General features: G+C 46.3%; 1 protein-coding gene across 2 annotated transcripts in view; it reads left to right on the top strand.

Annotated features, from left to right (window-relative positions):
• itfg1 (integrin alpha FG-GAP repeat containing 1) overlaps positions 1-12917 on the top strand; it is a 96019-nt gene that overhangs the window by 69173 nt on the left and 13929 nt on the right. For both annotated transcript variants that reach the window (XM_027018675.2, XM_027018674.2), the window contains exons 14-15: positions 2451-2529; positions 12658-12782. In XM_027018675.2, coding sequence (XP_026874476.1) covers positions 2451-2529; positions 12658-12782 — 204 coding nt within the window. The remainder of the gene's footprint in view (positions 1-2450; positions 2530-12657; positions 12783-12917) is intronic.

Below are 12917 nucleotides of genomic sequence, written 5' to 3'. Positions count from 1 at the left end.
TCTCATCCTTCTATCGCTCTACCGTCAGGACTTCTCATCCTTCTATCGCTCTACCGTCAGGACTTCTCATCCTTCTATCGCTCTACCGTCAGGACTTCTCATTCTTCTATCGCTCTACCGTCAGGACTTTTCATCCTTCTATCGCTCTACCGTCAGGACTTCTCATCCTTCTATCGCTCTACCGTCAGGACTTCTCATCCTTCTATCGCTCTACCGTCAGGACTTCTCATCCTTCTATCGCTCTACCGTCAGGACTTCTCATCCTTCTATCGCTCTACCGTCAGGACTTCTCATCCTTCTATCGCTCTACCGTCAGGACTTCTCATCCTTCTATCGCTCTACCGTCAGGACTTCTCATCCTTCTATTGCTCTACCGCCAGGACTTCTCATCCTTCTATCGCTCTACCGTCAGGACTTCTCATCCTTCTATCTTTCTCCCTCTCCTCACTGTCCCACTCACACTCTCTCTCACTCTATCAATTTAATTCCATAAGCTCCATTAATATCTCCAGTTACAATATTGCCAAAGCATCATTGAAACAACTAAAGTGAACATTTACAACATTAAATGCCCTTCTCACTTTTCTCCCCTCTCACTATATTCCCCCTCACTCTTTTTCATTTGCAGCATTTAGCAGACGCTCTTATCCAGAGCAACTTACAAAAGTGCTTTGTCATTTCCTCATATAGTACAGCCTAGTACAGTACAGTAGGTTAGAGTCCAACATACCAATGAACTAGAATAGTGTAGAATACAGGGATCCCTGCTGATGCCTAGAAGTGCAAATACATAAGGTGTATGTTAAACAATTAGAGGAAACTTTTCCCCTCTCATTCTCTCCCAGTCTTCTCCACGCGTCTGTCCGTAGCGTTGCCCTGTATCACTGTGTCTTGTGTGAGGAGAGGAGGGCTTGTGTGTGTGTGTGAGTGTGAGGTCAGAGAGTCATGCTGTGGTTATGGGCAAGGTGACGAGATTACTGCACACACTACATGTGTGTGTGCGCGCGTGCGTGTGTGTGTGTGTGTGTGTGTGTGTGTGTGTGTGTGTGTGTATACCTGGCTTCACACACACTATGACAAGTTGTCCGACACAGGAGAGCCTATATCAGTGCATACATACGCACCATAAAATAATTAGCTAATGTAGCGTTAATGAAGAAGCCATACAAGAGCAGTACACTGGTCATATTCATATGAGAACACCATCTTGACACACACACACCCCCGTAAAGATGGGTTTACTAACATGATTGTACAAAATACAATGTTGTATGTTGTAGTTGTAGTGGTAATAATAATAATAATTACACACACAGTTTAGGTGTGTGGAGTGGTAACTGTGCTCTGAACTCTTCACCACTATGCCACTGTCACACTTTTCAAATTTAGCCTCACCATGCATGTGAAGTCTCGTAAACATGGCAACAGATTAGCTGCAAACGTCCATGGATGATTTTACGAAGCTTTCCGCCCTCCTGCTGTGGTTGGGGAGACTCTGAGCGTCATCTGTTCCACAACCCCCAGCTAGGGGGCATATTCTGAGGATGGGTTGCCTGAAGTGAAATGGCTGGAGAGGGTAGCAGTATCCTGCCTCCACCCTCCACTGTGTGGAGCAGCTCTGGTCCCCTGAAGGATTCGTGCAGGTAGACAGCAGCTCTTGAGGACTGAAACACTCTGGCTGTAGCATCTGGACGTCCGTGCTTAGCCCCAGGGCAGGGAAACACACACACGCACGCACGTCTATATAAGCAGGCAGTGGCAGGCTGGTGAGGACACCTCGGGCAAACGTGGGTGGGTGGGTGGGTTAGTGAGTCTCCAAACATACACTGCTTGACTGTGCTTGCCTCAGAGCAGTGAGTGACAGCAGACCACAGGACGCCATCGGGGAACATCTGCACTGTCACAACACAGTTTGTGTGGCAGGATATGGACGGGCAGGGGACAGATCACTGATGAGATCTGTCTGCTCTGCCTCACACTCATGGTGGCTTTTGTTCAAAAACAAAACAAAACATATATATATATATATATATATATATATATATATATATATATATATATATATATATATATATATATATATAGTGTGTGTGTGTATGTACACGTATGTATATGTGTGTTCGTGTGTGCGCGTATATGTGTGTGTGTGTATGTACACGTATGTGTGTGTGTATATTTTATATAATGTGTGTGTGTGTATGTACACGTATGTGTATGTGTGTATATGTGTGTTCGTGTGTGTGCGCGTATATATGTGTGTGTGTATATTTTATTTATATATATATATATATATATATATATATATATATGTATGTATGTATGTATGTATGTATGGATGTATGGATTTTTTAAGTTTAATTTCATGTGCCTGTAGCATGGAAGTAACCGTGTCTGTGTGCGTGTGTGTGTGTGTGTGTGTGTGTGTGTGTGTGTGTGTTTTCCTCCTACAGCCCTTTGGAGTCAATCAGCCTGGCCCATATGTCATGTACATGTCTGTGGACTCTAATGGGTACCTGAAGAACGCTTCAGGTGAGTAAGAACACTGGTACCCAGTACCCACAATACCCAGTACCCACACTACAGTACCCACAATACCCACACACTACACAATAACCACATGCACAATACCCACAGTGCTGTTGCCCAGGTCTTGCATGCTGGAAGGAAAAGGAATGCTGTGTCCTTCCACCTTTTAACCCTTTCAGTTATGAGGAACCACAGCATGTGTTATGCATGCAGAGTGTTAGACGTTTCCAGTGCTGGACAGACGTGTCAGGGGTCAACAGTGTTAACCAAGCACTGGAACGCTCTGTGTTCAGGTGTCCTTTTTTGGGCTTTACAGCCCGGAGAGCTTCCATGGGTGACGTACCCTGTCTGCCCCTGTGCTCCTCTCCCTCAGAGGGACGGGGGCTCGCGTGGGCTGTAGAAGCTGATCACTGCCCTACAGGGCAGAAATAACTGTGTTCAGAGCCATGATGGACAGGGAGGCAGGTGAGTTCATTATGGAGCTGTAAGATTTAAATGAGATGAGAAAAAGGTATGAAATGTCAGGCTAGATCTGTTTTAGGAGCAATCAGAGACACGCTCACAGGACACCGAGCATAGAGGAAAATTGTGTGTGTGTGTGTGTGTGTGTGTGCTCACCTGGTAGAGCAAGGTACTGGTAATACCATGGTCATGGGTTGTGGTACTGGTACAAGGTACTGGTAATATCAAGATCATGGGTACTGGTACAAGGTTGTGGTAATACCACAGTCATGGGTTCTGGTACTGGTAATACCAAGATCATGGATTTAATTTTTGTTGGCCAAACGCTGAAAATTGGGGGGGGGGAGGTGCGCATGCGCGCACGTGCATGTGCTTGTGATTCCTGGGTCTGCAGCGAGTCCTGTCTTGTCCCTGTTAAGGCTTAAGACCAAAACCTGTGCAAATAAAGGAGATGACCTCCGATAGGCCTGCTAATCCATTTTGTTCTCTAAATGAACTGTAAAATGTCTTTTCAAGCCTGTAGGTGACTGTGTGTGTGTGTGTGTGTGTGTTTCAGAGAGAGAGCTGAGATGATAGAGAGTAGATAATATCTCTAGCGCAGACAGGGAGATGTAGGAGAGGTAATTCAGAGATAAATTACCGAAGGACTAAAAGATGTGAATAATTTCCAGATAACTGGAATTATAGATCTGGGGGCTACCACATGCCAAGTGAGTATAAGGAAACAGTGATTTATTTTTTTTAAACTAATGAATTGTGTTGGGCTTGGAAGCTTATAGGTGACTGCGCTCCTACAGCTCTGTGTGTGTGTGTGCGCGCGTACGTGAGAGAGAGAGAGGGGGAGAGTGAGCAGTGTTTGTGTGTGAGGGTAATAACTGTGTGTTTGGGATAGAGCAGTGACATCTCATCTGTAGAATATACTTTTCGTAATGTTCTGTGACTATAACTTCACAAGTCCAAAATCAGGTGTCTTTCTGTTTAAGAACCTGGACACAAGAACAGTGGCTTTCTCACATTGAAGTATGAAATGAATACAGAATTACCTGAACAGAGAGATGATCTATTCCGACACTTGCAAGGACAATGCGTAAGGGCTGGTGGGTAATGTAGTTCAGTACTGCAGCTGAACAGGAAGTGGACAGCTCCCACACCAAAATAAAAGACTGCATCACTGGAAAAGAAGCTGTTTAGAGAAAAGAGATGAATCAGTACAAAGGATAGTCAGAATTGCCCAATTCCCCAGCTTTGGTACCTCAGTACTGACGCACCTGACTGAGTGACTGAGTATTAGTGTGTTGACCTGGTTCAGGTGTATTCGTTCATGGAGAATGGTACCAATGCACTAGGGCGTCCTGTAGCCTGAAAGGCTGGAGATAACGGTCCAAGATGTACGACAGCTCCAGCTCCGTGTGGACCTGTGTAGGTCCTGTTTGGTAACACAGTACATTGGACATGGCAGCTAAATTTTTAGAGTTTAACTAAAAACGTAAGGGTTATCCAGATTCCATTCCGTTCATACTCGAGGGGAGGGGAGAGGGTTGTAAAGAGGGGAGAGGGAGGGTAGGATGTGAGAAGGGAGGGGAGAGGGGAAAGTCTGTAGCATGAACTGAACATCTGCAGAAAGCTCACTCACTCATACATATGTACCAACATTTCCCTGAACTTCTGCTTTATCACCTGCAGACAGGTGTGTGTGTGTGTGTGTGTGTGTGTGTGTGTGGTGTTGCTGATAAACCCTGGCCAGTGCATTTTAGATAAAGGTTAGATGGTCCATTTACTCTCCTGCTCTGAGTGACTGTGTGTGGGGGGTGGGGGGGGGGGGGGTGTGAGAGCCAGCTAACACCACATAGTATTTAATGAAAAACTGATAGCTGTCAGTAGTGGTGGTTTTGGGCTAAAGACCATTCACTCTCTCCACTGTGCTGCTTTGAACTCTGAAGCCCTTGCAGTGCATACAGTGTAGAGCTGAGACACACACACACAGACACCGTGTAGAGCTGAGACACACACACACAGAGACACCGTGTAGAGCTGAGACACACACACACACACAGAGACACCGTGTAGAGCTGAGACACACACACACACACAGAGACACCGTGTAGAGCTGAGACACACACACACACACACAGACACCGTGTAGAGCTGAGACACACACACACAGAGACACCGTGTAGAGCTGAGACACACACACACAGAGACACCGTGTAGAGCTGAGACACACACACACACACACACAGAGACACCGTGTAGAGCTGAGACACACACACACACACACACACAGAGACACCGTGTAGAGCTGAGACACACACACACACAGAGACACCGTGTAGAGCTGAGACACACACACACACACACAGAGACACCATGTAGAGCTGAGACACACACACACACACACACACACACACACAGAGACACCGTGTAGAGCTGAGACACACACACACACACAGAGACACCGTGTAGAGCTGAGACACACACACACACACAGAGACACCGTGTAGAGCTGAGACACACACACACACACAGAGACACCGTGTAGAGCTGAGACACACACACACACACACACACACACACACACACACACACACACAGAGACACCGTGTAGAGCTGAGACACACACACACACACACAGAGAGACACAGTGTAGGGCTGAGACACACACACACACACACACGCACACACACACAGAGACACAGTGTAGGGCTGAGACACACACACAGACACAGTGTAGGGCTGAGACACACACACACAGAGACACAGTGTAGGGCTGAGACACACACGCACACACACAGAGACACAGTGTAGGGCTGAGACACACACACACACAGAGACACCGTGTAGAGCTGAGACACACACACACACACACACACACACACACACAGAGACACCTTGTAGAGCTGAGACACACACACACAGAGACACCATGTAGAGCTGAGACACACACACACACACACACAGAGACACAGTGTAGGGCTGAGACACACACACACATGCACACACACACAGAGACACAGTGTAGGGCTTAGACACACACGCGCACACACACACAGAGACACAGTGTAGGGCTGAGACACACACACACACAGACACAGTGTAGGGCTGAGACACACACACGCACACACACACAGAGACACAGTGTAGGGCTGAGACACGCACACACACACAGAGACACAGTGTAGGGCTGAGACACACACACACACAGAGACACAGTGTAGGGCTGAGACACACACACACACACAGACACAGTGTAGGGCTGAGACACACACACACACAGACACAGTGTAGGGCTGAGACACACACACACACGGAGACAGTGTAGGGCTAAGACACGCACACACACACAGAGACACAGTGTAGGGCTGAGACACGCACAGAGACACAGTGTAGGGCTGAGACACACACGCACACACACACAGAGACACAGTGTAGGGCTGAGACACACACACACACACGCACACACACACAGAGACACAGTGTAGGGCTGAGACACACACACACACAGAGACACAGTGTAGGGCTGAGACACACACACACAGAGACACAGTGTAGGGCTGAGACACGCGCACACACACACAGAGACACAGTGTAGGGCTGAGACACGCACTGAGACACACACACGCACACACACACAGAGACACAGTGTAGGGCTGAGACACACACACGCACACACACACAGAGACACAGTGTAGGGCTGAGATTGGCAGTGCCACACAAACACACACACACGGAGTAGCTAACCCATCCTCTAATAAAGTGCCTGCAGGGCAGTCTGGTGATGGACTGGATCATGTGAGTATGTGTGGAGTCATCAGTTCAGCTGAGAATATGAAAAGTTATTTTAGTGTGTCAGTTAGCCAGCGTGAAGAGAAGAGAAGAGTCTAGGGTCTTGGGTGACGACAGCACTAGAGCAATAAAAAGAACAGATGATGTGGAGGGATGTGAAGTGTCAGCAACAAACCCATGCACCCCTGCTACTGCAGTCGCACACACACACACACACACACACACACACACACACACACACACACACACACACACACACACACACACACGTGTCCACACATGTATACTCGCACATGCGAGAGACAGAACCAAGACTGATTAGACTTTCAATTCTTCTCTACTCCTTTGCTCTCTCACTTTCTCTCTCCCTCTCTCTTCCTGTCTCTGAGTGTGTGCGGGTGTGTGAGTGTGTGTGTACCTTTCACTCACTATTTCTGCAAGTTCGAATGTCTTTGTGTGTTTTGATTTTGTAATACAGTGGTATAATGCCACATGCATCTGTAGGTAGAACACGTCGGAGTGGTCCTCCACTCATGTATCCTGTATAATTGGATTAAACGGCTTATAGTTGCTGTTATTGAAGGAAAGAGGTGCATGGGCGTTTCATTATGGGCTCATCGGTCTTCAAAACCATGCAGAGTTCTCTCGCGGCCCCTCCAATCATGCCACACACACAAGAAGTCCCCTTACAGCAAGAGACGCGCTGTGTGTGCGCTCACACATTTTAGCTCCAAAAAAGTCTTGTCTAGGAAAAATGGGGGAGGCTCAGTAAGATACTGTCACATAACCAGCAAAATGAAGAAGGCTGAAGTGGATTCATATTCAGATATAAATGAAGTTGTGTGTGTGTGTGTATGTACAGAGAGAGAGGGGGGTCATAAAAATTACACAAGGTTTCCAGAAGCAGGTTGGTGGCAGTGGTAGCTGGTAGTTCAGGCCCCACCACTGCCAAGTTGCAACTGTTGGGGCCCCCCTGAGCAAGACCCTTAACCCTCAATTAACCCTCAAGTTGAACTCAGTCAGAATTGTAAGTCACGTTGGATTAAAGCGTGAGATAAATGTCATAAATGTAAATATAACATCATGGATTCCACGAGGAACATTCAGGACACAATGAGATCTCAACCAGATTTCTCCTCATTCTATGAAACGTCTACCTGATTGTATGTATTATGTTTTATTCTGCCTCTGATTGGTTGATTAGATAATTGCCTGAATGAGTGGGTGTACAGATGTTACTAATATGAGTGTGTTAATGACAGCGAGTATGTGTATTCTTGTGAATTTTTCTTCATGGGTAGATGTGTCTGATACACACGTGATGGGGAGGGTGCAGTGTCTCGCGTTTTCGTCTTCTTAGGTAGTTACATCTGTCTGAGACATGTAACGTATGGCAAATGCCTGATTGATAACCTGTTAAGGTACAAAAATAGCCATATGCTATATATATATATATGTGTGTGTGTGTGTGTGTGCGTGCGTGCGTGTGTGCGTGCGTGCGTGCGTGTGTGTGAGATGATGATGATGATGATAATGACCTCTGTGGGAGCCTCTCTCCTCTGTAATAGACTTCATCACCTCCTGTCCCTTTATTGCCAAGACGACAGGAAGCACAGAGACATGAGTTCTGTCATTATATTCCATTAGTGCATTTACCCACACACACACACACACACACACACACACACACAGTCTTGGCTTTTGAAATCTCTCCTTCATAATTATGTCTCCTCTTTCATATAATTCTCCCTTTTCCTCTTTTTCTCTCTGTCTGCTCCCCCTTTTTCTCTCTCAGTCCCTCTCTGTCTGCATTCCTGTGTGAATGAGGACAGACAGAATGGACCCCTCCCCCCCCAACACATACATGCATACACAAGCACGTGCACACATGCAGAAGTCACACATTTTCTGTTAGATCATCTAAAAGGGTGTGTGTGGGAGAGAGAGATTTTGTGCAGTAGTGTGGTGTGTGTGGTGGTTTGTCTGTTCTGTTTGTTTTGTGTAAATGAGTTTTCATGTGTGGTCTTAGGGTGTGTGTGTGTGGTCCTGGGGTGAGGGGGTCCACTCGTCTGGGTGTGTTAATCCCTTTGTGTCCAGAGAGAGGTACTGGAAGACATTGCTCAGATTTGGACAATAGTGTGTGTGAGTGTGTGTGTGTGTGTGTGTGTGTGTGTGTGTGTGTGTGTGTGAGAGACTGTTTGGGGAAAGAGTGTTGCTGCTAGCAAAGCCCTCCAACCCGCTTGGCCAGTCTTCCCAGAGAGAGAGGGAGAGTGGGGGGGGACTACTACAGGCCATTCTTCATTCCTGTCTGTTTGCTTTCTGACCTTCCTGCCCAGGAGAGCAGAGAGAGAATAGAGAGGAGAAAGACTGGAGGAAGGTAGAGTGAGACTAGAGGAGAGGGGAGAGACACTGCAGGAGAGGAGAGAGTGAGTCTCTAATGGTATATGGTCTATATGGTCATGCCAGTAAAGCTTACTGAACTGGGAGAGGAGAGAGATACTCCACAGCTTCAGTAGTACAGTAAATGTCACTAAATACTGTAGTAAATGTCACTAAATACTGTAGTAAAAAGGTTTTTTTGTTTGTTTGTTTGTTTTTTAACATTTATTTATATATATATTTTTTGGTGCTTAGTAACATTTACTGTACTGTATTGTCCCTCAAGTCGAGAGCTGTGTCTCTGGGTGTGTTGTCTGTAACTGTCTAACTGGGTTGTGATCAGGGCTGGTCGCGGCGGGTGTAGAGGTTTCACAGAGTGGGCGTGCAGTCAGACTTCAGCTACTCGGTTGATTTTTCAGCATATGTGGAAAGTCGATGGTTTGGGTTGATTAATGAGACACAGACCCTCTGCTTTTACAATTACTCAGGTTAATGGACTCCAGAATACTAGCAGACTCTCTCTCGGTCTTACACACAGTTAATTGTTTTTCTCTTTAATGACATTATTAAGCAACTCTGGCTGCTTTCTCTGACATATGAGCAATGGGCCGACCTTTTCCCTCACTGTCGTGTGCATGTGTGTGTCTGAGAGAGGGTTTGTTTTTGTTTTGTTTTTTTTGATGGGGACTTTTATTCAATAAACTTGACAATCTTTTCTTTTTCCTCATTTCTTTCCTTTAACAGAAGGCTTCACATATATGATGCTTTATCTGAGAATCAAAGCCACTCAGTTAAGTCAACTCCCCCGCCACTACAGGGTAAATAATATCTCTGTCACAATGCAGTGGTAAAAAACCTTTCAATATTATCCTTTGAAAACCCAGAATCCAGAGTGAGCCTGGAGGTATAGATTGCAAGGGTTACCTGACCAACAAGAATTGAAATGACCCCCATTTCATCCTTTCTCTGAGCTTGTCCCTTCCCCCACAAAATAAACGTTTGTGATGTAAAATCATTACCACACTTCTGAAACACCAAAAAGTGTTTTAACTGTTGCACATTCTTTAAAAAACAATTAAAAATGGTTGGGGTTAGGGTTATCAACAGATGAAATTACCACCGCATATAGATGGAGCCCCCAGATTAACCCCAGATATATACAGCCCAGAATTACCCTAAAATGAAAATATATTCCCCATATTACGACCAGACACAGATGGAGTCCCCAGATTACCCCCAGATACAACCTCCAGTCTACCTGCAGCTACGGATAACGCCTCTGATTTACCCTGTGCATGCACATATGCCTCCCAGTTATGGATAGAGCCCCAGGCCACCCTACTCCAAGAGAGAATATGGAGTGGGATATTTTCAGACAGGAGCTCAGATTGGAGGAATATACCTCATCTCTTCTGGCCTGCAGTGACTTCTGCACTAGGACAAGTACTAACCACCAAAAAAAACACGTGTCTGGATAAGAACAAACAATCTTTGGAGAAGGTACAGGATACTGCCTTCACAAAAGCCTGTGAAGAACTGAAGAGGTATATGAAGGAAGCTAAGGCGATGTACACGCAGTGTGCAGAAGAGCACTTTGAAAGTCGCTCCACGCACCAGCTGAGACATCCTGAACCAGTACTTCACCTGTTTTGATGACAAACACACCAGCATTCCAGCAGGGTTCTCCAACACTAACCTCCCCTTAGAGTAAGATACCTGTCTTAAAGCCCCACCCCCTACCTGTCTAAGCCCGGTGTCCCTGTGCCCAGCAGGTCAGCTCCAGTAGGTATGAAATGCTTTGAGCAGCTCGTGCTGTCTAATATCACAGCCGTGATCCCAAGGATCTGCTTATAGAGCAGACAGAACAACAGATGATGTGATCTCAACTAGGAATATCACTCCGAGAACATGGATTATGGATTTCCTCACCAGCTGACCTCGAAATGTGAGAATGGTAATCAGAGCCCCTCGACAGCTCCTCAGTTCTGAGCAGGGGGTGCCACGGGGCTTTGTGCTCAGTCCGGTTCTTTTTATCCTCTTCACCCATGATTGCACCCCTGTTCTTTCTGGCTGACATTGCTGTAGTGGGGTAAATATCGAACAGTGAGGAGAGACAGTACAGGCAAGTGGTTCAACGTGTGGTTGAATGGTGTCCTAACAATCTGGTTATTTACATTTACAGCATTTATCTGACACTTTTATCCAAAGCAACTTACAACTCTGACTGAACACAACTCGAGTAATTGAGGGTTAAGGGTCTTGCTCAGGGGCCCAACAGTGGCAACTTGGCAGTGGTGGGGCTTAAACCAGCAACCTTCTGATTAATAGTCAAGTACCTTCTCCTCTGTGGACTTCAATTTATCCAGGAGGGGAGTGCTCATCACCCTCTCCTCATACATGGGGTGGACGTGGAGATTGTGACCGACACCGAATTCCTGGGAGTTCACATAACAAAGGATCTCTCTGAGTGTCTTAACAGCCCCCACCTGGAACAGGAATCTCACCAGAGGCTGTTCATTTTAAGGAAGCTCAGACAGGCTAAGCACGCCCTCAGCTCCTATAAAATGTCTACTGGAGCACAGTAGAGAGTATCCTCTGTCTCTCTGATATGGTACTGTATGCCAGCAGAACCGCAGGGAACCGAACAGATTCTATACGGGTCGTAAAAACGGAGCAGAGCATCGTGGGATTGGACCTCGCTAAGCTAAATGCTGCGCACGCCAGGCGTCTGATAAGAAGGCTTAACCGTCAGCAGGGATCAGACTGGCTGGTCTGAGAAGCTTTCTGACCATCTCAACACTAACTGATCAGAGCAGAAAGTGGAGCTTAGTGCATCGTTTATTAAAATGCACTTTAAGTGTAAGTCTTTTCTGTACATTGAGAAGCTAAAGAGGTGTGTGTGTGTGTGTGTGTGTGTGTGTGTGTTTGTGTTTGTGATTGCCACAATTAGAGAACCCTTTGTTGGAACGGTATGGGACCTGTTTTCTAATTATAATCAGATCTCTCCTGTGGGGTTTTGTCTCTTCTTGTACCACATAGTGACATTAGTGGAAAGGATGATAAGTGATGGGGGGGGGTGTGACTGCAGTATCAGTCAACGTGTGCCTGAGCCTTTGTGTGTGCATGTACCACTTTCACTTTCTTACTTTTATCTGTGCTGTGCTCTGGCTCCCCTCTGCCCCCACACCTCTCCTCCCCCTCTCTTCACCTCTGTCTCTGTTCTCCTTGCTTCCCTCTACCTGGCATCTCTTCTCCTTTTAAGTGGTAGTTGTAGACAAACAGCTAAATCTTTGGTTTCTATGTTTTCATCCAGTTTCAATGGCAGGTCACGATTACTGATTCTGTACCGTGTTAAACTTTGTTAGTATGTTGTGTGTTTATTTTGATGAGACACTGCTAAATTGTGTTGGTGCTCAAGTACTTCATAACATTTTAATTTAGTTTATTTTCCAGATTAATTTATTTCCCTCCATTTCCCTCCCCCCCCCTCTCTCTCTCTCTCTGTAGCGGGACAGCTCAGTCAGTCAGCCCATCTCTCTCTCCAGTTGCCCTACACTGTACTCGGACTGGGACGCAGTGCTAATTTCCTCGACCATCTTTTTGTGGGAATTCCCAGACCCCTTGGAGTAAAGGTAGCGCGCGCACACACACACACACACACACACTCACACACACACATACACATACACATACACACACACACACACACCCAGGCAGAGTCCTGAAGGTTGTATGGCTTAGACAGCCTGTTCTGCTTACATCTGGTC

This window comes from Electrophorus electricus, chromosome 21 (genome assembly GCF_013358815.1).
Source record: "Electrophorus electricus isolate fEleEle1 chromosome 21, fEleEle1.pri, whole genome shotgun sequence".
In the NCBI taxonomy this organism is placed as follows: domain Eukaryota; kingdom Metazoa; phylum Chordata; class Actinopteri; order Gymnotiformes; family Gymnotidae; genus Electrophorus; species Electrophorus electricus.
Note: the sequence above shows the minus strand (reverse complement) of the source record. Positions and strands in the feature narration are given on the sequence as shown.